General features: G+C 54.9%; 1 protein-coding gene across 10 annotated transcripts in view; it reads left to right on the top strand.

Annotated features, from left to right (window-relative positions):
* RPH3AL (rabphilin 3A like (without C2 domains)) overlaps positions 1-24,895 on the top strand; it is a 161,043-nt gene that overhangs the window by 124,110 nt on the left and 12,038 nt on the right. For 7 of the 10 annotated variants that reach the window (XM_063656197.1, XM_054457160.2, XM_063656196.1 and 4 more), the window contains one exon: positions 9,763-9,937. In XM_063656197.1, coding sequence (XP_063512267.1) covers positions 9,763-9,937 — 175 coding nt within the window. Of the gene's footprint in view, positions 1-1,231; positions 1,415-9,762; positions 9,938-24,895 lie in introns of all 10 variants that reach the window. The other 3 variants (XM_063656193.1, XM_054457156.2, XM_054457157.2) reach the window with 1 other exon arrangement.

Raw genomic sequence — 24,895 nt, 5'->3', positions numbered from 1 at the left:
AGTCAGGGGTTTCAGTGAGCCGAGATTGTGCCACTGCACTCCAGCCTGGTGACAGAGCGAGACACCATCTCAAAAAAGAAAAAATTGTAAACATTAAACATCTTAGGCTCAAACGTATGTGAGGATCACATTTTATAATGACCTTGACTCCTAGACCGCCCCAAGGAGAATGTTCCCACTATTCTGAGTAAACATCCCTTTTTAACTCTGAATTTCTTCATCCCTGTCACATTTTAATTTACCCAATATTTGGACCATGATGTTCTGGTGTAACTTTTCGTTTTTCCTAGAGTTTTTATTGACTGTGTTTCTTATTGACAACAGAATAATTAAACTTTACATCCTCTTCTATGCAGCTTTTTTATTTTACCATCTATCGTGTGGAGCCTTCTGTTTTCCTGTGAGATGCCCTCCAGACCCCAGAGTAGTTCCTGAACGCTGCCTTCCAGGAACTTCCCCTCAGCTCACCTTTTGAGTTGGAGACTGTTTCCAGGATCCTATGTTTTCCCTTTCTTGTTTTTCACTTGTGTTTTTCTGGAACCCGTCCTAAGTTCTTCTTAAAAAGAGTGTGTGTAAGGGAAACTCAGCGTCCTTACGAGTTTAAAAACATCTGTATTCTGCCCTCCCATTGTGTTGATAGTTCGGCTGATAGAATTCTAGATCCAGAGTCTTTGGGCAGCCACTGTTACCAGCGATAAGTCTAATGCGATTCTGACTCGGGTTTCCTTATAGATAGCCTAGTGGCGTAAACAGTGGAATTTGTTTCTCAGAGCTCTGGGGACGGGGAAGTCCAAGATGAAGGGGCTGGCTGATTCAGATCCCTGGTGAATTCGGATCCCTGGTGAAGGCTCTCTTTCTGGCTTGCGACTGGCTGTGTTCCCGCTGTGCCCTCACATGGCGGAGAGAGAGAGGAAGCACATTCTCCTGGTGTCTCTCTCTTCGTAAGGGCAGCAGTCACCCTCATGGCCTCATCTAAACCTAATTCCCTTCCCAAGGTCCATCATCACTCACAAGCACATGAGGGTTAGAGCTTCAACATGTGGATTTGGAGGACACAGTTCAGCCCCCAGCACCCTCGAGGAGCCCGCGCTTCTCCTAAGTAACCTGAGTTACTTAAGCCTTGCAATTTGGATGTGTGTTCAGTTGACTATTTGTTGGGTATCTGCTGTGTGCTGGCACCTGCTGGGCACTCTGCCTGGCTCCCGCTGTCATGGGGCCTTCCATCCAGCAGGAAACAGACACGGAAACAGGTGATCATAACCCAGGGAGTGTGCATAGCCGTGGAAACATGCAAGACTCTGTCTGGAAGCTTCTGGATAAAAGTGATTTCCCAAAGGCTGGAGACGAGCTGGTCCAGGGAAGGGAGAAGGAGCAACGTCTTCAGAGGGAGAGCTTTGAAGACTCACTCAAGGGAGTGAGTGTGGCTGTGCCTGGTGATGGGGGTGCGGGAGGTGAGAGGTGAGGCTAAGAGGGATGCCGGGTCCTGGGGTGTTGTTGGCCTGCTGTGGAGTTGTTTAACTTGCCTATTAGGGCTCCTGGGAGACCAGCATTGTGAGTGTGTGTCAGGTAGTGGAGGAGGGAGAGGTACTGCCTCTCCTCTGCCAGAGGGTTGACCCTTGAAGAGACCTTTAAAGTAACTGCAGTATAATTGAGAAGACCGCTCAGCCTCAGTCACAGGGCATTTCCCGTGGCTCTCCAAGACTGGTTCAGTCTGGAGCTTGTTAGGCAGAGAGAACACAGTCTCCCTTGAAGGCGAGGTCTCCCTTCTGTCCCCTGGAGACGGTGCCTCTGCTTTCCCTTCTTTGTTCATGTGGTTGGTCAGCAACACTGCAGGCTCCTCACTGGGTCCTGGGAATCCAGAGATGGCTCAGGCTCAGCCCTGCCCTTGAAGAGCTCACAGCCTCCTGCTCAGGAAGGTAGGCGCGTCTGAGCTCCAGGCCAGGTGTGGCGTGCTGTACCAGTGGGACCACATGGTCTCTGGGAGCACGACAGAGGGGCCCTGATTCTGCACGAAGGGGCACCCGCTGAAGGCCTCCAGGGGGAAGCGTGACTGCCTGTTAGAGATGCCGATGAAAGGCACTCCAGTGGGGAAGGAACAGCAGGTGCACAGGCCACAGACCATCCCCTGCTCTGACCCGTGGGGCTGGGGCAGAGAGGTTGGACGCCTGGGCCAGTGAAGAGCTCAAGCCAGGTGCACTCCCAGGGTGGCACGGGAGAGGGAGTGACACATGGAAGGGGTGGCGCAATGGACAGAGAGAGGGGTCTTCAGGCTCCCCCGCCCCACCCCCTCCAGTGGCAGGTCTGTGAGACTCCCCTTCTTTCCAGTGGACAATGGACAGAGAGAGGGGTCTTCAGGCTCCCCCCGCCCCACCATCTCCAGTGGCAGGTCTGTGAGACTCCCCTTCTTTCCAGCACCAGCCTGACAATTACCACCTTCTCCAGCCACAACCATTTAGGAAATGCCAGTGATTAGCAATTGTTATCATGGTAATTAAAATTCCCTGGGAACAGCTTGGCGAATATCCATCAGTATCTGCAGTCAGATTGGCCGTGAGCTGAAACCCTAATGCAAACCTGGAAGCGGAGCACAGAGCAGGGCGAGCAGCGGTACCAGGAGCGTTTACTGCTGCGGGACACTGTGGCCACTGCCTGGCTGTGGGTCTTTTCTCATTAAATGGCATTTTCAAGGCTGGCTGCTTTGCCGGCCTTATCACAGCAAACCACACGTGGGGAGCCGAGTAGGGTTTTGCAGAATTGCTCGGCTTCTCCAGAAAGTAACTGATTTTCAATCTGCGGGGTGGCCTGGGGTGGGGTGGGGTTAATTCCCACGAGGGCTTTTCCTGCCACTATTCCTGGGGGGGAGGGGCAGATGTGGATGCCAGGCAGCGGGTGATGGGCCCAGATGCACAGAGCAGAAGTCACATGATTAAGACTACCGTGGTGTGTTTTGCAGAGTGGGGCGGGCAGTGAGGAGAGAGAAGGCCTGTGGGTGTGTATAAATTGGCATGGGGGTGAGGGTTGCAGCTCAGAGCTCAGCCCAGCTGGGGTCCTTTGCACCTCACCTCACCAGACCTGCTCGCCCATGCGGAAGGCATTTTCCAAAATACTGACAGTGTGTTTTATGCACGTCTGCATGGGTACACCTCCCGTACTGGGTGATACACCTGTGTGCTCCGGTCCCCTGACGCTGGGACTTAGGAACTGCTGCTCCTCACGCTGGTCCAGATCACCAGCCACGCTGGATGGTCAGGGTGAGCTCTTAGACTTTCCACCTGGACTACAGTGACAGCAGGAGAGAATCAGAGCAGAGGCCCCGTTACAATGGACTCACAGGGAATGACTGATCCATCGGGTGCTCGTGGACCTGCCCACAGATCCCCGGGGAGGCACGTGGCCTGCCTGGCCTGTGGGGTCATTGCCCCTGCTGGGCATAAATATCGGGGTGAATCGTATGAAGTTGACGGGCTTTTTTGATAGTTCAAAAATGATTGACTTAGCCGGGCATGGTGGCGTGTTCCTGTGGTCCTGGCTACTCGGGAGGTTGAGGTGGGAGGATCGCTTGAGCCCACGGTGTCAAGGCTGCAGTGAGCCCTGGTCGTGCCACTGCACTCCAGCCTGGGCAACAGAGTGAGACCCTGTCTCAAAAAAAAAAAAGGTTGACTGTCCCAAAATGGCTGAGTACCAATGGCAATTCAGCCTGATGCTTTGGATCCTGTGCTCTTTATCTGTCTTCCAAAAGAACCTCACTGAGCAGGGATTTGAGTGGAGTGGGGATGGGAGACGGATTGTTGCAGCAGGAGGCAAGGCTGAGGCACGGGCCGGGGGCTGGGATATGCCAGGGGAGGCAGGGCAGCTGGGGAGGAGAGGCTGGGAGCACCCTGGGCAGTCAGGGAGGCTCACTGCGCTTTCCTCCCCATGAGCACACCCCATCAAGCCCTCCTCTTTATCCCTCTTTTAATCTGAAATAGGAAGTCCATTTGATTAATTACAGGAACTTGAGTGAAACACCCAGGCTTCTTTCCCAGGAAGGTGGCAGACTGTAGGTTGAGACGCGTTGCAGCAAACGACCCACAGCTGCCAGCACAGTCATTCAACCAGCGTTTACTGAACACCTACGATGTGTCAGGCGTGTGCTAGGAGCTTGAAGAAACAGTGGTGAGCAAGACGGCTGTGATGCTTCCTCCTGTTTGGTGGAGCCTGGTGGGGGAGACAGAAGAAAACAGAAGGACCAGCCAAAAGGTGGAAGCACCCCACGTACCTATGAACAGATGACAAAACGTGATCCATCCATACAGGGGAACGTTGCTCAGCCTCAGAAAGGAAGGACATTCTGACACGGGCTGCTGCGTGCGTGAGCCCTGAAGAAGTGATGCTGAGTGAAATAAGCAGCCAAAAAAGGCCAGACACCGTGTGGCTCCCCTTGTAGAAAGTATGTAGGGTAGTCATATTCCTAGGGACAGACAGCCGACAGGGGTGGCCAGGGGCCAGGACAGCGGAGAGCTATTGCTTAGCGGTTATAGAGTTTCAGTTTTGCAAGATGAAGAGTTCTGGAGATGGGTTGCACTTAAGGTGATACATTTTATGTTATGAATACTTTAACACAATGGAAACATTTTAAATTTTTTTAAAAAAGGGCCACGCATACCCAGAGGCCTAAACTGTGGTCCGGTGCTACAAAGGAGAAGCTCAGAAGTCCGTGAGATGAGGACTCACTGGCACAGATGAGCTTCTCGGCCCCACAGTGTGCGGGAATGCAGCTCTGTGGGGCATCTTAGTATCTTCCCCTGAAGCCTCATTGCCAAGTCACCCTGAGCATCAACCTGCCCACTCCCCATTAAACAGGGCCTTGACTGGCTGGGCGTGAGGTGGGGGAGCTCTCTCAGCTCCCAAGGCCTGTCCTAGGGATGGCAGGGCAGCTCCATGGTTCGCCCCACGCCCCTCACTCTGGTGGCCTCATGCCCTGACAGATGCCTCTCCCCAAGCCCACTGTGGTTCCGTGGGAACCTTCCCCAATCAGGGTCCATAGAGGGGGCCTTGGATTTCACCAGGGAGCGTAAGCCGAGGTCCCCACCCCGAAAACACTTACTGTAGCTTCCTGGGAATGTGGCTTTTCCTCCTGGAGGGCGGCCTGACTCTATGTCATCATCCAAACACACAGTTCTCGACCCTGCAATCCCGCTCTGTGGAATAAAGGCTGAGTATCATTAATCAGAAAACCCAAAGCTGAAATGCTCCAAAATCCAAAACTCACTGGAGCATTTCAGATGTTGGATTTTCAGATTTGGGATGCTGAACTGGTTAAGTATAATGCAAATATTCTAAAATTCGAAAAAAATCAAAATCTGAAGCACCTCTGTCCCAAGCATTTTGGAAAAGGGCAAAATCAACCCGTCTTTCCTAAGGCAATAACCGACAACTGGGCTGATGCGGTGGGTGCAGGGTGATGGCTGCGGCGCTGCCCGTGAGGATGAGAGATTGGAAACAAATGTCCCTCAGTGGGGCGCTGGATTAATTAAGTTTAATAAATCCAAACTGTGGAGCAATTAAAAATGATGATGGAGAAGTTATGAATTTGGAACGACTGCTCTGATGTGTAGTGAGGTGTTGGGGGGAGGGTGGGAACAGGTTGCCTCTACATTAGCCTAGTTTCCAAAAAAAACAAAAAACAGATAGTGTGTTTGCCCAGGCAAGGGTGTAAGAAAATTCACTCCGCCATGCTCAGCAGGGCTGTCTCCATGCAGTGATGTTATAGGTGGCCTAGTTTCATTTTACTTTTTTGTTATTGTGCTAATTTTGTATGCTAGGTATGTATTTTTCAGGAAAATAAAAAAAGGGAGAGGCTAGGCGTGGTGGCTCATGTTTGTAATCCCAGCACTTTGGGAGGCTGAGGTGGGCCGATCGCTTGAGCCCAGGAGTTAGAGACCAGCCTGAGCAACATGGTAAAACCCCATTTCTACAAAAAATACAAAAATTAGCTGGGTGTAGTGGTGCACACCACCTATAGTCCCAGCTACTCGGGAGGGTGAGGTGGGAGGATCTCCTGAGCCTGGGGAGGTGAGGGCTGCAGTGAGCCGATTGTGCCACTGCACTCCATCCTGGGTGACAGAGCAAGACCCTGTCTCAAAAAAAAAAAAGTAAAGAGAAAACTTCTGTGGCAGGTAGGGGAGACAGTGTGGTGTGCGGTTCAAAGCCTGCACAGGCCCCACCATTCACAGCTGGCTCTTAAGGGCCTGCTTCATTTGGGGTCCCCCAGGCCCAGCCCACGGTGGAGGACAGGGAGGTGGCGTGCTCAGGGCAGGATGAGCAGAGCCTTTGCTCATCAGTGGGAGGCGTAGCGAGCCCTTTGCTGGCACCGCATGGCCCCCGTGACCTTTTGGACTTGGGTACCTGCTCTAATGAGCCTTGCAGCAGCTCTCCCGAGATGGGGTGGACTTGGTGGCTGCTGTGTGTTTGCTGCTTCCTCCTGTCAGGCAGTCCCCTCCGCTCTGGTGTCCTGCCTGTGGGACACTAAGAGTCCACACTGACGTCTGACCCACTGAAGATTTATTCACCACTCAACCGCAGTTTAGTGAGCATCTGCTTTGCATCTATAAACTGTTGGGTGAGACTCTGGGGCCTTCCGTGTGGAGTAGAGGCCAACAGAGGGGTGTACTGGCTTTGGGGAAATTGCTGAACTTGTTGGAGCCTCAGTTTCCCCACCTGAAAAGTGGAGATAATAACCAAGCTTCTTCAATGCTTCTGGGAATGGGGGAGGAGACTGGCTACTTTTGCACTTTGTGGATTTTTAGACCATGTGCCTGCATTACCCATTGAAATAAATGCGTGTTGTAGGAAGGCTCTGAGAGGATCAGAAAGGGTTTTCCAAAGTGGGTGCCATGAAGCACACATCCCACCAGACAGGTTCCAGGCCGTTCAAGAACCACACAAAAGCAGGCCCTTCACACAGGGTGGCTGGAAGGGGCAGTGAGGGGTTCATGCCAGGGACCTAGTCTGGACGTGGCAGTCCGTGCCTGGCACTCTGAGCATAAGGAGGTGCCCACAGTCTACTTGGCGATGCAGATGCTCATTGCTCTACAAGTGGACGGTAAGTGCTGCCCAGTTAAGTGCCAAGTCCACGCAGACCCATTACCAAGGTCGCGTTTCTCTAGGAAAACCATCCGGGCAGATTGCGGGTAGAGAGCATGGTGTGTTCTGTTGTCCTCTGGGATAACCCTGTGCACCTGAGCTTAGTAAAGGCTCTGAGAGGTCCCACAGCGACGGAGCTTAGTAAAGGCTCCGAGAGGTCCTGCAGCGATGGAGCTTGGTTTAACCTAGTGCTTTTCAAGTGTATGTGATTAGAAAACTTTTTTTTTTTTTTTTGGCTTGGCTCTTGTTAATATCCCACAGTATTAATGTGGTGCAGAGGAAGTTTGGGGGGTGGGAAGCAATGTCTCAGAATCAGGTGGATTCTGGTTCTGGTTTTGAATTCTTCTAGTAGGGAATTGGCCCACCGGTGATAAAGCTGTTTGTGTTTGCCAGGTGGCAGGAGGTGGGGTGGCGGTGGTGCCCATGGGCCTCTCCTCTGTGGAGAGGCTGCTCTGTGCCTGGCACTGGCCCTTGAGGCTTCACGTTCATTCTTGGGCCTGATCCTCAAGTCCTCCCGGTGAGATAAGCCCTGCTCCTGTGTTTGCCTACTGATGAGGAAACTGAGGGCCAGGGAGGTCAGTGTGTCCAAATCACACGAGTGCTGGGTGCCAGACCCAGGATTCAGATTCAGGACGTCGGCTCGGAAGCTTGGCCTGCCCGTCTCTGAGAAGGGTCATGTCAGTTGAGGTTTTTGCAAGGTGTTTGTTTACAGGCTCCCACCCCTCCTGACTAAATACCCTGAATTTATTTCCTTCATCAGAAAAGAGACTATACAGTATGTGGTGTTTTCTGAAGGAGGTATTAAAAATTTAGGGACTCTAACTCAGCAGCTGCTCTGAGTTCTAATCGGTGGCTCTCTCCAAGAGGCGGTCCTTTCTGTTCCTGTTGGAGAGGCTGTCCCATCTGAGAAGTCCTCAGAGAAGAGCTTCCAAGGCTGTGATGTGGTCCAGCCCGGCTCTCCCTCAGCCTCTGTTGCTCTGCCCTGGAGCCTCGAGCGGAAGGGACAGGAAGGAGGCAGGCAGGTGGCATCTTGTGAACACCTTCTGGGTGCCCTTTGCTCTGTTGAGCACTTCCAACTTTCTCAGCAGCTATCACATTTCATCAATTTAATCAATAAAGAAACTCAGGCTCAGAGAGGTTAAGTAACTCACTCAAAGCCATACAGTGAGTGTGTGGAAGCTGCCATTGATTCAGCTTCCAGCGACAGCAGGAGTGGGGAGCCTGGGTTTCCAAGCTGGGGGTATTAGAGGAACAGAGGGACCCCTCAGAACCCAAGAGGCTGTGCGTCCCAGACCCAGAACACCTCCCACCCTGTGAATTCAGGGTGGGCATCCCCGGATTCCTGGGGCTCTGCCAGCCTTTGGGGGTGTCTGTCTGGCCAGCTTTAGGATGACTCTCACCACTTCCCCAGGGCAGTGATAAAGGGATGCTTTGCACCTGCTTGGGCCCTAGCAGGCACCCTCTGACCCACCTGGCTCTCAGAGTCCCTGGGGGACTACATGAGGTCAAGAGGGGCTCGTGGGAGGCTCAGGACCCAAGGAGGACAGAACTGAGGCAGGAAAGAGCGTGGAAAGCCAGTGGCTGTGCCCTGGGGGCAGCCAGAACAAGTCTGGAGCTCTGTGGCCACTTCTGAGCCCCTCTCCCGAGGGGCAGTGACAAACATGGTGAGAAGGGGTGGCTCGATGAGAGGGGACTTGGGACAGCTGAGGAACCAGGGTGTTGTCCTTGAGAAGCTGGGGATCTGGGCATGGCACCAAGGAGAGCTGGGGCCCGGGGAGGTGCCTGCAGGTACTCGTGGCTGGGAAAGTCTGTCCCGTGCAGCCTTCTGCCTTGGGCCAGCGAGAGAAGGTGCCCAGGAGGTCAGCTGGCAGGGAGGAGAGCTTGGGGGCTGGGTGAGGTGCCTGCAGGTACTTGTGGCTGGGAGGGTCCGTCCCGTGCAGCCGTCTGCCATGTGCCAGCGAGAGAAGGTGCCCGGGAGGTCAGCTGGCGGGAAGGAAGTGCCAGTCACTGGCAGATCTAGTGGAAACTCAGCAGTGCCTGGTGGCTTGTGGGCTTCCTGTCAATAGGAGTTTTCCAGCAGGAGCCGGAAAGGACTGGGGATGGGCAGGAATCTGACTAGGCAATCTCTAGGATCCGAGTGGTGGGGGATACAGACGGTAACAGAGGACAGTTTTCATAAACATTTCTCACATGCCAGGCCTGTATTGAGATCCCCGCTCTGCAAGAGAGAAACAGGAGGACATGGGCTTGTCTTTAAAGCAGGTGTAGACCCAGGTGCAGTGGTCCCAGCTGCTGAGGAGGCTGAGGCAGGAGGACGGCGTGATCCCAGGAGGTGGAGGCTGCAGCAGATGATGATTGCATCAGTGCACTCCAGCCTGGGCAGCAGAGCAAGTCCTCAACTCTAAAATAAGGGAGAGAAAGAAGGTTTGGAGAGTTCATGGGGCTTAGCTCCTAGTTGTCCTGAGTCCTGGGGAGGTAAGTGACAGCCTAGCCCATCAGCCAGGGAGGGCAGAGCCAGAGTTCCCACTCCCACTCTGCTCCTAGCTCTCCGCGTCCTGCCTCCCATCATCTGGGCAAGGAGCAGGAGGGGAGGCTCCTCTGCGTCCTGTGCCCCAAGCAGCTCTCTCCCCCACTCAGGTCTGGAAGAGGTCGGGGGCCTGGTTCTACAAAGGGCTCCCCAAGTATATCTTGCCCCTGAAGACCCCTGGCCGAGCTGATGACCCCCACTTCCGACCTTTGCCCACGGAACCGGCAGAGCGAGAGCCCAGAAGCTCCGAGACCAGCCGCATCTACACGTGGGCCCGAGGAAGAGGTAAGTCCCCTCTGCCTCTGTCCCAGGATGGCCTGTAAAGTTTGGGTCATCAGCCAGCCCGGCAGTTTGCAGGCACAAGGCCAGTCCCCCGCACCCTCCATCCACGAGGCTCATTCTAGTGATGCATCCCTCCCTGTGCCCTCAGCTCCACACCTTCTCCCGAGTGAGCAGCGGGGACCTCCAGCAGGTGATTGTTCGCTCTGTGCAGGAGTGCGGCGGGAGGGCCCCTGGGGGGCAGTTTCACATACAAGTACTGATTTGGGGGCAAGGATGCCATGAGCAGCACTGCGCATCTTCACAGAAATGGGACGTCAATTAAGGTATTTTGCAAGGTATAAAACCTGCATCTTTCCCAGGCAGGCCCTCACCATCTCTTCCTGGCACTTGTCTTGGGTCTCAGTAAGGGAGGACGCCTGGCTTCCCTGGTCCTAATGAGTATGATGACTTTGTACCCCAGTGTCCCTGGGCGTTCTGGTGGCTACACTAAGGTGTGTGTGTCCCAGGTGGCCGCCCCACTTGGCAATGATGGCGGCGCCTGGTTGTGGACCACTCTCCGCAGCTTTCATGATGCTTTGATGTTTGTGGTCTTATTTTCAAAGTTTCTGGTCTCACAACAGGCTCGGAAGGTGGTCAGGGCAGTTATTTAATGACTGCATTTTATAGATGGGTGTACCTGCGGCTCAGAGAAGAGGAGGGACTTCCTCGGCAGGTGTGTGGCCCAGCTGGGATCCAAGGGCAGGCTCTTACCCTCTCTGGTGTCTGGGTCCTTTTGCTCTGAAGTGCTCACGTTTCTGCCAAATACTCAGGGTCTGAGGGTCTTAGATGAGAGAGCAGGCAGAGGGGTGAGGGAGGCTCATTCGGATCATGGCTCGTCTTGGAGGAAGTGGACCCATGACAATAGACCTGGCAGCCGCTTCTCAGGGGCTGTGGGACATCTTGGTCTTTGGTTGTGACCTGACATCTGACCATCTTTATGTCATTCGGGCTTTTTTTTCTTGTTACAAAAGTAATGCATGTTTATTACGAACATGTGAAAGTTGTCCAATGACATATGTAGAAGGTATAAATCCCCCATACGTGGACCTGCCAGGCAGATCGGCATCTGTGCCTTGGTGTGCAGCCTGCAGGCACTTTGTCCTCAGCACCCCGACTCCCTCATAGCAGCCTCTCCTCGCTGGTCCTATCGGATGCTGCGTACACCTCTGCTGCCTGTGAGTTCACCCCCCAACATCGCTGCCACGGACAGACATTTGTCGGGACTGTGGGATGCAATGCAGTGGAGACCGGGCAGGTGGGGAGTCCCTCAGGAGGAGGGGGTGCAGGCCTGGCTGGGACACTGGCCTGAGGGGCACTGTGGCCGCCCAGCCTGGAAGTGAGTGGCCAGAGATTGGCTGGAGAAGTGGCGGTCCTCCACCTTGTCCCTCTGCCACCCTCGGACCTCAGGCCTTCTCCTGCTGAGCCCTATCGAGATCTGTCCATGTCCCTCAGACAGTGGGAGCAGAAGCTGGTGGACACTTGTGGGTTTAAAATGCTGCTTGGAGCCAGTTGAGCCAGAGAGACTGAAGGCCTGTGGGGGCAGCTGTGGCCTACGCCCCACTTCAAGAGCTGCCACTGCCCCGTCTGCTCCAAGTCAGGGCACACACACACACACACATGCTCACATCCACACACACAACCGCACTGACACACGCTCACACCTACACATACATCAACATGCACACACAACTGACAGCCACATACACACATACATTCACACGCACACATCCACATGGACACACACATCCACACACATCCACGTACACACACTGATACCCAGACACACACACGCTCACATCCACACACACACACTGACATCCACATCACACACACATTCACATGCACACACACATCCACATTGACACATCTACACTTGCACACACACATTCATGCACACACCACTTGCACACACATACACGCTCACATTCACACACACAGACATCCACGTACACAGATACATCCACGTACACACACACATCCACATGCACACACACACACTCACATGCACACATATCCATATGCACACACATGTGCACACACCATCCACACGCACACACCCACATGCACACACACTTGCTCACATGCAGACACACAAGCTCACACACACATGCACACACATTCACATGTACATGTACACACACTGGCTTTACACACATGCACACAGTAGCTCACATGCTCATTCACATGCACACACACTCGCACTCTGCGCACACACACAGTTGCCCACACACACACTCCCATTCACATGTGCACACCGTGGGGAGGAACAGAGCCCCCCTCACCTACTCAGCCATGCAGACTTGGCCTTTTAATTAATTAAAAGATGGCCTTTTAATTTCATGGGTGAGGAGGGCAGTGGCCCCACGCTCTTGCAATAGTGTGGATCCTCTGGATTGGGGTCTGCTGGAAAGTCCCAGGAGATACTCGGAGGCTGTGAAAAACACCCTGCTCTCACCAGACGCTGCTCCTCCTGCGACCCTGCCTCTGAGGGCCCTGGGGCCAGCATCCTTCTCCCGCCCCACAGTCCCTCTCACTGGCTTGGAGCCGATCACAGCACCAGCTCGCTCGCTCGCTCTCTCAGCCTCCCTCTAAGCCTCTTTGCCACCTCCATTTCTCTCTCTCTCTCCACCCCGCCCCCTTCTCTTCCCTTATCTCCCTCGCTCCCTCTCTTCCTACATCCCACATCCCTTAGGCTCATGCACCTGTAGCTCCCAACTTCTTCTCCCTGCATCCCAGCCCACCCCATTTTCTTTCCCATGCCCTGTTGGAAGAGGAAGGGTAATCAATAGAGGAAGGGTAATCAATCAATAGAGGAAGGGTAATCAATAGAGGTAGGTAATCAATAGAGGAAGGGTAATCAGTAGAGGAAGGTAATCAGTAGAGGAAGGTAATCAGTAGAGGAAGGTAATCAATAAAGGAAGGGTAATCATCAATAGATACTACAAGTCATGAACTTTTCAACCCACAGAGCAATCAGGTGAAAGGGTTGATGTTTCTGAGGTAGGTTCCTTTTTCTTCCTCCTTTAAAGTTTTTTTGTTAATTTTTTTCTTTTTTTTATTGAGACGGTCTTGCTCTGCCACCCAGGCTGGAGTGTGGTGGTGCGATCTCGGCTCACTGCAACCTCCGCCTTTTGGATTCAAGCAATTCTCAAGTCTTAGCCTCCTGAATAGCTGGGATTACAGGCATACACCACCAAACCTGGCTAATTTTTGTATTTTTAGTAGAGATGGGGTTTCACCATGTTGGCCAGGCTAGTCTGAAACCCCTTGGCCTCAAACAATTCTTACCAGCGTGAGCCACCATGCCAGGCCTTTCTTTGTTAATTTTTAATTACAAGATGGGTGCTGCAGTTCCAGCTGTCACTGTAAAGAAAGGAAGAACGATAAAGGTGCGGCTGGAGAAGCAAGGCTGCCGGGAGTCATTACGCGCGGAAGCGATTCTCAGACAGAACGTTGTTCTCTGCCTCCAACGCCAAGGACAGTTAACAGGATGCGGCTTCTTCTTCTCTTCAACCTCCAGAGCTGTGACCCGCAGGCACCGCTGCCTAGGTCTGCCCTGGAGTTTCTTTTCGTTTCTTTTCTTTCTCTCTCTCTCTCTTTCTCTCTTTCTGTCCCTCTCTCTTTTCTTTTCCCCTTCCTTCCTCTTCCTTCCTTTCCTCTCTCTCTCTCTCCCTCTCTCCTCTCTCTCTCTGTCTCTCTCTTTCTTTCTTTCTTTCTTTCTCAGGGTTTCACTCTGTCACCCAGGCTGGAGTGGAGTATAGTCGCTCAGTTTCAGCTAACTGCACACTCGACTTCCCGGGCTCAAGCAATCCTCCCGCCTCCCAAGTAGCTGGCCATGTACTACCACACCTGCTAATTTTTTTTGTATCTGTAGAGACCGGGTGCTTCCACGTTGTCCAGGCCTGGTCTTGAACTCTTGGGCTCAAGTGATCCGCCCAGCTCAGCCTCCCAAAGTTCTGGTACTACAGGTGTGAGCCACCGCACCTGGCCTGCTGTGTCATTTCTCCCTGCCTTTCTCAATTGTGACTGAGTGCCTGACACCAGGGGCCTGAAGCCAGTGTGCAGAGGGCTCTCAGGTGGGGGCCAGGACCTCTGGATTCATGAGGTTTTACCATGTGGACCTCGGCCTGGGATCCTGTGGTATCATCGAAAGCCTTGTCACTGGGCTGTGGCCTGGCTAGATTTGGGGAGGCCTCTCCACTTTGCCCAGCACCATCAAAAGCCCTGCTCACAGGGTGTAAATACGCATTTCCTCCTCACGTCCATGCCCTTAGAGAGGAACCAAAAAGCTCCCAGGCTGGGACACAGGCAGCTCTGGCTGTGAGGCAAATTCCTTTTCCCTTCTCCGCTGAGGCCTGAGTCATTGTCCCTCCTCAGACCTCTCTGCAGGAATCCTGCCACCTCCCACCATCCATCCTTCCCCAGAGGGGAGCGCAGGCCTCCTGGGTAGCTTTGAACAGGGTGACACACTGGTTCCCTTCAAGGTCTGTTCCAGAACGGTGACATGCCGGTTCCCTTCAAGGTCTGTTCCAGAACAGGGTGACATGCCGGTTCCCTTCCAGGTTTTGGATTTGTTCCAGGTGGGGAGTTTTAAGAAAAATGGGAGTTTCACGATCACTTCAGTGGCTCACTTGATGTTAGACAGGTTTTAAAAATTCCAAACTGTGGTCCTTTTTGTGGTGGGGTGAAAGCAAGCCTGAGGGTTCTGTGTGGGTTGAACAGTCTGGTTCAGCTCAAGCCACAAATGTTTGCCGGGGCCGCCCTTGCCCAGTGACCCCCTGGCTAACCTGCCGCCCCCACCCCACGCCCTCTACCTGTCTTCCTGGAAGAGCTGAGTTCCCTCCGAGCTGTACTAGCCCCAGCGCTCTGTGACTCATGGGCACTAACCCAGCTGATGCTCAGAGCAGCCTCCAGGGCAGCTACAGATGGTGGAATGGACGGTTCATGATGGATGAGGAGGGAAGGCTGGCCAGGGTCCTGTAGGCAGCCAGGCTGTGCCCAAGAGGACCCAGGATCCCGGCTTCCAAAACCCAGCACATGCCCCGCCCGTGGCGGAAGCCGTGCGGAGTCAGGCTCTCGCTCAGTTCTCCACGCTCACTGGCTTTTTCTTTTCTGACTGTTGGGGATTTTTGGTTGTGAGGATCAGGGACCACCAAGGCTGGCAGGAGGCAGGGGTTGCTGCCAAGCCACTGAGGAAGGTTCTCCTAGAATCAGGGCGGGAGACGAAGGCTGGCGAGGCCATGAGGAGACAGACAGGGCGGCTGAGCTGCTTCTCCTTGTACCAGCTCTGTGCTCCCGATGCCCGCTCTGCAGCTTGCCCGCCCTCCAAGCCAACCATCTGCCCCACCCCCACCCTGCTCTCAGGACCCCACGTCCATACTTGGGAGAAAAAGTGATTGGTCCAATTATTTCTGTTCTGTGTCCGATAGTGAAACATAACGGATGGCTTGGCCAGTGTCCGATAGTCAAACAGAACGGATGGCTTGGCCAGCTAAGGCCACTTCTCCCAGACCCAGAGCAGAGCTGAGGCAGGGCAGGGGACATTTAGGTTTCCTCGATCAATAGCCAGGGCAGGGGACATTTAGGTTTCCTTGATCAACAGCCATCCAGCCACAGAACTGAGTGTTTTGCATCTGACGGAGGAGTGAGCTCCCTGTCAATGGCAGCATTCAAGCCCAGAGGTAGGACATTAGAGTGGGGGTCCTGCGGGTCAGAAGCCGTGAGAAGCTCACTGTGGGCTGGCTGTGTATGTCCAGAGTTAAGCCCAGGTTGGGAGCAGGGCTGGCACAGGGCGAGGACTTCTGTGCTCCAAGATCAGGGAAGCCATGTGGCCAACCCCAGCTTTGAACCTGGGACCCCCGTCTTCTTAGCGCGGAACCTCTGCGGACCCCAGCTTTGAACCCCGGACCCGTCTTGTTACTGCAGAGCCTCGGCCGACCCCAGCTTTGAACCCCGGACCCGTCTTGTTAGTGAGTGAGGAGCCTCCGTCCACGGGGCTAATAAGCAGCCCTGTGGCTGCCGTTTTTCCGTCAAACGCATATGCTGTTTCCTGACTGCTTCACACGGCTTGCTATTTATACCAGCCGAGCCATTCATTCTTAATGAGGTGCAGTTGTGGATTGTAAAATGTGTTATTTTCAGATAGGATTGCTGACTGCCCAGAGCCAGCTGCCGCTATGCCGCCTTCCTTCTCTCTGTCCCTGAGAGATTTGCATTTTGGAAGCTCAGCCTCCTTCTCCTCACCCCCAGCCCACTCCCCACCCCCGTATTTTGCTAGCAGACTCTGGATTTGCCATTTCTGTCACATACACCAGCCGCGGTACGTGAATTCTCCACAGCCTTCAGAGCAGCTGGGAATGTGTGTTGTACACACCGGGGCCGGGGGCTGGAGCTTGCAGGAGGCGGAATGGAGTAGGAAGCCGCCATGTTGGGAGGTGGGTGCCGTCTGTCCTCCGGGGCCACACATTTGCCTGTGTTTTGGGTCACAGACTGGTGGAGCAGTGATTCAATCTGGCCTACTGCTTAAAATTCATTGTCAACTTGTTTAAATGTGGAGAACTCTCGTTTTTTAAAAATTGGAGCCCTGGCTTCCTTTGTGGAAGTCAGAAGGGCTTCCGATACCTCCCCGCTCCGGGAAGTTGGTCAGGGTGAGTAGCGGCTCCCCGCTCGGGGAAGTTGGTCAGGGTGAGTAGCCGCTCCCCGCTCCGGGAAGTTGGTCAGGGTGAGTAGCCGCTCCCCGCTCGGGGAAGTTGGTCAGGGTGAGTAGCCGCTCCCCGCTCCGGGAAGTTGGTCAGGGTGAGTAGCCGCTCCCCGCTCGGGGAAGTTGGTCAGGGTGAGTAGCCGCTCCCCGCTCGGGGAAGTTGGTCAGGGTGAGTAGCCGCTCCCCGCTCCGGGAAGTTGGTCAGGGTGAGTAGCCGCTCGCCGCTCGGGGAAGTTGGTCAGGGTGAGTAGCCGCTCCCCGCTAGAGGAAGTCGGTCAGGGTGAGTAGCCGCTCCCCGCTCCGGGAAGTTGGTCAGGGTGAGTAGCGGCTCCCCGCTCGGGGAAGTCGGTCAGGGTGAGTAGCCGCTCCCCGCTAGAGGAAGTCGGTCAGGGTGAGTAGCCGCTCCCCGCTCCGGGAAGTTGGTCAGGGTGAGTAGCCGCTCCCCGCTCGGGGAAGTCGGTCAGGGTGAGTAGCCGCTCCCCGCTAGAGGAAGTCGGTCAGGGTGAGTAGCCGCTCCCCGCTCCGGGAAGTCGGTCAGGGTGAGTAGCCGCTCGCCGCTCGGGGAAGTCGGTCAGGGTGAGTAGCCGCTCCCCGCTCGGGGAAGTTGGTCAGGGTGAGTAGCCGCTCCCCGCTCCGGGAAGTCGGTCAGGGTGAGTAGCCGCTCCCCGCTCGGGGAAGTCGGTCAGGGTGAGTAGCCGCTCGCCGCTCGGGGAAGTCGGTCAGGGTGAGTAGCCGCTCCCCGCTCGGGGAAGTCGGTCAGGGTGAGTAGCCGCTCGCCGCTCGGGGAAGTCGGTCAGGGTGAGTAGCCGCTCCCCGCTCGGGGAAGTCGGTCAGGGTGAGTAGCCGCTCCCCGCTCGGGGAAGTCGGTCAGGGTGAGTAGCCGCTCGCCGCTCGGGGAAGTCGGTCAGGGTGAGTAGCCGCTCCCCGCTCGGGGAAGTCGGTCAGGGTGAGTAGCCGCTCCCCGCTCGGGGAAGTTGGTCAGGGTGAGTAGCCGCTCCCTGCTTGCATTCTGTGGTTCGCTGCAGTCCCCACCCGGCCCTATTGTCTCTGACACACTTTCAGCATCACCATTGCAGTGTTTTTAAGAAGAAAGGGAAGCCGTTCTTGTTTCACGTCCCTGTGAAAAGAAAGAATAGAAGACAGACCAACAGGGACACCTGTTGCAAGAAAAATGGGCATGCTTCTCTCGGAAGGGAAGGGCCCTCATGTCCAGCTCACTTCACTCCCTGACCTTTGCACCTGGCCAGTGGAAGGCAGGGGCCTGACCAGGTCACGTCTGTGTGTCTGTACTCCTAACCCTGACCCCTTGACCCTGCCCCTAGTGGCTGCTGTGAGCATGGAGGTGGCCCAATGTGACGTCAGCAGCAGGGCTTACAGGCCCAGCCCCTACAGGGCTGGTGTTTTCCTGGGGGACTCCTGGGCTTGGACAGTCTTGGCGTTGGAAGTCCTTTTTCCTCTCTAGGTGTTGGTTTCCCTATGAGTAGAATGGATGAGGGGCTGGGACAGAGTCTGTTCTCTCCCAGCAGTCATGTCTTAAACAGGTCTAAATCCAAGGGAATGAAACTTATGGAGGAATTCCAGGCGCGGGGGTAGAGCAGTGGCTGGCAAGGCAGCTCTCAGATCAGCCTCTACTGGAAAGCCCAGTCCCATTTCCACGTTGGCCCCACCCTCTGCACACACACGCACACGTGCCACACAGGCATGTGCTGCCAAATGAAATCCCGTCAGACCCACCCAGCGTCCCCACTGTGCTGTGGTAAGCACTCACTAAGTGCCATGAACTGACTGAAGCTTCCTTCCCAAGTCCTAGCCCCGGGAAGACCTCTTAAGCTTAATTATCACCTTCCCTGTCTCTGTTCATTTTCCTCCCCGCATGGATTCTGTAGTCCCGGGGAGCTGGAAGTACCTGGGATTTTTGAAATATAAAGCTAATAGAAACACGCACGCACGCGCGCACGCGCACGCGCCGGAAAGGACTGTTTAGAGACAAGGAAGGGGGGAGTTGTCTTTGAACCACCCGAGAACAGCACCACAGGCCCCGCGTGGCACCTTGGAAGCCACTGACTCAGATCTCCCTGGTGCAGGTCTGCTGTTTGGGTCAAGAAAATAAACAATCAAACAATGTCATGGACAGTTGTGTGTGTGGCTCTGGTCCAGCCAGACATTTGGGGAATGAATGTCATCCCTCCCAGCTGAGGCAGGGCAAGGGGAGGGGGTGATGCTGCACTGCCTGAGGCCGCCGTGGGTCCCACTGGGAGAGACACTGACAGTCGGCCTTGGTCTTCTCAGGCAGCTGCCATTCTGCCAGGGTCAGCCGAGGCCTGGGTACCATTTGCCTGTCTGTGCAGGTAAAAGGGACGGGCTTTGGCCCTCGCTGCCGAGGAGTCCGATAAAAACAGCAACAGCCGTAGCTGCCCTAGATGACACGGTTTCTCATTGCAGGCTGCGCTGGGTGCTATGCATCTCTGTTATTTTGTGTCGTTCCCCAACAACCTGTGATGGGGCCAGTACTGTTGTCGCATTTTACAGAAGAGGAAACTAAGTCACGGAGAGGTCAAATAATTTGCACCATAGTCTCAGCATGGAAAGGCAGAGAAATACCTGCAGCAGTCAGGAAACTGCCCTTTCCCTAAATCTCAGGGGAGTAGAGGCCCGGCCACGTCTTGCATGGCAATGTTTTGAAACGGAAGCCCACACACACGAATTTGTTTTGACCTTTGGAGCCCTTGGTTAAGCCAGACACAAGCTCAGTGATGATGGGCGTGAATGGAGTGGCCGCCCCCTGAACAGATGTCCTGAGCACAAATGAACTGCTGTTGCTTTCCTCACCTGCTACACCTGACCCCTTCCCCCAGCAGCCCACCTGCCTATTGTGGGCCTCCTTGCTGGCTTACAGATGGATTTCCAAGAGCAGAAGGCACTCATTAGCCACACCATGGAGGTCAGGAGCATCTCTGTCGCCTCTAATTTGCTTGAGACCCAATGACAACCTTGGCTGATTGGTCAATTCCAGCTGCAAGGTGACATCTGTGGGCCCCTTGCCTCTGTCTTAGCTGAACTGGGAGAGTGGGGCCCAGCCCCCAAGGGCCAGCCTCTGGCTTGCTTCTGGTGTGCAGAGCTCCCATGTGTGCCTGGCCCATGCTAGTCTCTGCCTCGTGCAGTGAAGCACATCCATCTCCAGCCGCTCACCTGTCTCGGGGACTAAGTGAAGTGAATAAATCTGGGCCTCTCTGCCCCGTCTGATTCCAGCAAAGGCCTGGGAGATAACCGCCCTGGCTCCACTCAGCTCTCAGCTCTCTCCCAGGGCCACCTGTCCATCACAGGTGAGGCCTGGCCTTGTACATGGGGCTGAGCTGATTTCCCGCTGGTGGTCCAGAAGCGGGCAGCAGGGCCCTGGCCTGCACACAGGAAGGGGCAGGCAGGCCTCCCTACCTTGGTTGCCCCTGGGATAGACAGGAGATCCAGGCAAAGCAGGCAGCCCACCCCAAACCTAAGCTCTGACCACAGACCCCGTGGGCCTGAGGGAGTGAGATTCCAGCCCAGGTGGGGGAAACTGAGGCACAAACCCAGAGGCCAAGAAAGCAGGGCCCTGAGGATATGTGACAGAGAGACCTGGGGAGGGAGAGACAGAGATGGAGGCCCAGAGATGCAGAGAGGCAGATCCTGGAGAGTGAGAGGAGCTGGCATAGACAGGAGGAGGAACCAAGAAACACTCAAGAAGGCTCTGAACACACAAAGACACAGACACGGAGGGAAATGAAGATAAGAAATTCAAAGGCAGAGGGAGATTTTAGAAACATCACCAAGAGGCCGGGTGCCATGGTTCACGCCTGTGATCCCAGCACTTTGGGAGGCCAAGGCGGGTGGATCACTTGAGCCCAGGAGTTCGAGACCAGCCTGGACAACATAGTGAGACCCTGTCTCCATAAAACAAAACAAAACAAAACAAAACAAAAAAACAAGGGAGGCACAAAGAGATGAGGTGAAAGAACAATGAAGGCCCAGAGACACATGGAGAGAAAGGCTGGAGTCAGGATGCACCCAAAAGCACATCCTGCACCCCAGCGAAGTCATGGGCAGGGGGCATGGGCTTGCTGTGTTTCATTCTTAAACCAAAAGCCATCATCTGTCCCTGGCAGTACAGACCACACGCAACCCAGACCAGGCCATGTCCCCTGCATGCCAGAGCCTGGGGCCTTTCTCCTGAGCCAGAGGAGTCCACTGCCTGGCCTTTGCTTTTCCTCTTCTCTGTCCAGGATGCCTGGCACGCCCCGGCCTCAGCTTTTGTATCTAAATTATGCCCATCCTTAAATTCCAGCTCTTCCAGGAAGCCCTTTCTGACTATCCTTCTCCCTGAATGGTCCCCCGCCCTTCGCGTTCTCTCTGGAGGGAGCTGATCTCATCTTCCATCCATCCACCTTTCATTCTATCTGGAGCTCCTCAAGCAAGTGCAGGGACCACGAGATTTCAATGCTGGTGACCACATCTATTGATTTGAGGATTTGTCTTCATTATCCGGTGCCTCCTGTTTGTCTCTGGGCCTGAAGGAGGGAATAAATGAAAATCGATGATAAATGAATAAGCAAGTGCAGGATGCCCTCCTCCACTCCCCAGACCTGGATTCCCAGCCCTGTCTGTGCCCGTCAGCTCCCGGGCCTGGGGCTGTCCTTGGGGGCCTTTCCATGGCAGCCTGGAAGGGGGACCAAGGGAGCAGCGCTCTCCAGGTACCACGTCCTCTCCAGCCCTCTGAGGTAGTCCTGTGGCTGTCAGGGGTGGTCAGGTGGTAGCCAGCAAAGGGCCAGAAGCACACCCCATATCTCCTGGCTCCAGGGTCCCTGAGGGAGGGAGGGAGGGGCAGGCTCTGAGCCTCTTATGGCTGCCAGTGGACCCCTCCCTAAGAGGACAGGCTCTCTAGGCCTCAGAGCCCCCTTTCTCCCTTTCCAGACCCACACCCTGCAGGGAGTTTCCAAACCAAAGGAAGAGCGTGTTTCCCCCAACCCTGCACCCTGACCCGGAGGTGGGTTTGGAAGAGCAGGCTGCGTGAACCGGACACTCTCCCCAAGGACCCACTCATCTGTGGCCATGGAAGCAGCCTCCTACAGCCCCTCCCCATTCAGCTGTTTTTTGCCCAGGCTGAGGCCACCAGCATCCTCCCGAGTGTCCCTTCGGGGGAGGCTGGGAGAGGCTCCTGGCATCCCTGAGGTGCCTCCGTCGTGGCTCAGAAGGGCTGCTTGCTCAGCGCTTGTCCTGGGGGAAACCTCAGCTCTTTGGGGGAGATGGAGGTGACAGATGGGGTCTGGGGTCTCCTTTCCCTCTGCGGCGCACCCCTTGCTGACCCCAGCCAGCCCTGCTGTCTTTGTACAGCGCAGTTTCCTGCCCTGGGGAGGATTTTCAGGAAATCAGTCAGCAAGTATTTCCTGAATACCCGCTTTGCCCAAAGCCCAGCAGTGGGGCTGAGGGAAGGGACACGTGCCTTTAGGTATGGCCTTGCCCTCGAGTGGTGCCTCAATCTGTTGAGGAAGTCGAGGCAGGCATTGGTAGGAGCTGAAATGCAAGTCAGACAGCATCTGGGTGGGGAGAGGAGGGAGGTTGCATCTTCCCTGCTTCTTTCCATTGGCATTTTGCCCGTGAGGATTGAGACTTTTCAGTGGAGAAATGATTTGAATGGGTTCCTGGAGGGGGTGGATTAGATTCTAATTTTTAAAAATATGTATAGGCTTGTATAGCCTTTTAAATTTGCAAAGCTGTTTGTCCTACTTAGTAGTTATTTTTGTCTCCATTTTATAGATGGGAAGACTGAGGTTGAAAAAGATTAAGGTATTTGCCCAGGAGCATCCAAGGCAGGACCAGAGCTCAACCCTAGCTGCTGAGAGTGAACTAGAGCTCTCTCCCACACTGCAGCCTCTGCTGCGACAGAAAAAGGGTCCAGAGAGGGCACAGAAGAGCATGGTGGGGAGACTGAGAGGGGACTGGCCGCCTGGAGAGGAGGATTTCTGAGAGGATAGAGCCGTTAGGGTCAGGCAGGACCCTGGGGCGTCCTGCGTGTTCGGTGAGATGGAAAAGCGATGTTTCTGGCAATAGAAAGGCCTGGATTCAAATCCCGGCTCTGCCTCTGAATGGCTTCTGAAGGCATCCTGTGTCCTGGGTGTCCTACAAAGCCCAGCTTGGGAATCCACACTCCCTCGAAAGGGGTGAGTCCACCTGCGAGGTTGGCCTGGGCACCCCATCTCCAGTGTAACAGCTCTTGCCTGTCAAGCACCTACCACAGGCCAGATGCCGACCGCGTTACTTCTTTTCACCCTCAGGACAACCCTGGGTGAGAGTCCCCATCCCCCTTTCCACAGGCGAGCCCCTGAGCACACAGAGAGGTAAAGGACTGCTCCACGGCCGGGCACTCACACCTGTAATCTCAGCACTTTGGGAGACCGAGGCAGGAGGATTGTTTGAGCCCAGGAGTTAGAGACCAGCCCTGGCAAATAGGGAGATGATGTCTTTACAAAAAATAAAAATAAAAAATAGGAAACTGGCCTAAAGTCATACCGCTGGGAAGTGGCAGAGGCAGGACACCAACCCAAGTCTCAGAGCCGGTGACTCCCCCACCACAGGCTTCCCTCCAGCTGCCACCAGGATGGAGCCCCAGCCTTGGGAGGCATCTCAGTGGGACTTCAGGCCACGGACCCTACCCTGTGTGCAGGTGGAACAGCCGTCCCCTGTCCCAGCAGGGACAGACAGCCCTGCGTCTCTGCAGCTGTGCCTGCCTGGTGGGCTGGAGACGGCTAATTGGGAGTGTCTACACTCCCGGGGGCCTTATCATCGTTCCTTTACATTAGAGAATTTTTTTTTTGTTTTTAGTATGCAAAATTTTCCACCATCTGCTTTGCCTTGGCAGAATGTTTGCTGAAAATATCTCGCTTCCTCTATAATTCCCATAATTTCTAGGGGCTTTGGGAGCCTCCAAACAGAGTGGCCATAGCTCACAAGTGCCTCCCAAACTCAGGCTGCTGGCTGTCCTTGTGCCGGGCGGCAATGCTGTGTGGCCCAGCAGGAGCATCTCCCCCCCCCCGACCAGGGAGGGGCACCAGGGCTGTCTCCACCAATGGGCTGTCCCAAGGTTGAATCCCAGGATTCATACCCAGAGTGGGTGCCCGGGTCAGCCCCTGTGTTTTTGTAGTGAAGCCTGGAGAGATGCCTGGGGCCATGCAGACAGGTGGTGGCTGAGCAGAGCCTGGAAGCAGGGCCCCCACATCCTAGCGCAGTGCTGTGAGGCCACACGGCCAGCATGACACCTGTCCCCTGGACCATCCCAGGCCAGGCCTCTCCACAGGACAGCTGCCACCCATGTCCTTTGAGGCAGTCAAGAAAGAGTTTCCAGAAGGAAAGACTCTTCCCCCCGCTCCGTGTACCAAAACCCTGCGTTTCCATGGTGACAGTCAAATTGCAAATCCAGCCAAGAGTGAGCAGGGGGAGAGAAAAGCTGGCCTCTCCCCAGAGAAGTGGGCACGGCTGGTGCTGGGGCTGGCCACTGCTGAGGATGAGCACCAGGCAAGCAGGCAGCCCTTCTGGGCTGCGGTGGGGAAGCCTCAGGGATGCCAGGTCCCCAGCAAGTGGCTCAGGCCCCTGTGGAGGGGCCCAGGAGGGGAGATTCTCCCCCACCCCTGCCTCTCAGTGGCACCCGGGTAACTCCATGATACTTCTTCCTCCGAAAGGCTGTTGGGACAGCCTTCTCCCTGGTGTACTCGCATCTTCCATCTAAAAAATCAGGCGTGGGCAGAATACAGGGCTCGTCGGTGAGCCATCCCAGACTCAGCCTTTGGGGAATTAAAGAGAAAAAAAACATCAGCCTTCAGACACACAGAGTGTTATGTTGAGGATGGAAAAGCAAGGGCCAGAAGATGTATGAGCCTGAAAGCTTTGTTAATAGACCTGGAACACTGACAATCACAGCTGCTGTGCAGGGAGAAAGGTGGCAACGGCAATCAAATGGCAAATTAGCCGAGGTTTGGGTTTTACGGTGACATTTCAATGGAGGGAGGAAGAAGAAAAGGCTTCTTCCTTTGCAGCCTGAGGAAGCCAGGAACATCTGGGGACACTGTGTTTGTGTTGGGCCCAGGGCTTCTCAGCAGGGTTTGCTCGGTGTGGCCCTTCCGCCCTGCCAGTAAATGCCAAGGCCGGTGCGGGCACTGCTGACCTCCTTTGGTTTATTTCTTTCGAGTGGTGTTTAT

The sequence above is a fragment of the Pongo pygmaeus genome, chromosome 19 (assembly GCF_028885625.2).
Source record: "Pongo pygmaeus isolate AG05252 chromosome 19, NHGRI_mPonPyg2-v2.0_pri, whole genome shotgun sequence".
Lineage (NCBI taxonomy): Eukaryota > Metazoa > Chordata > Mammalia > Primates > Hominidae > Pongo > Pongo pygmaeus.
Note: the sequence above shows the minus strand (reverse complement) of the source record. Positions and strands in the feature narration are given on the sequence as shown.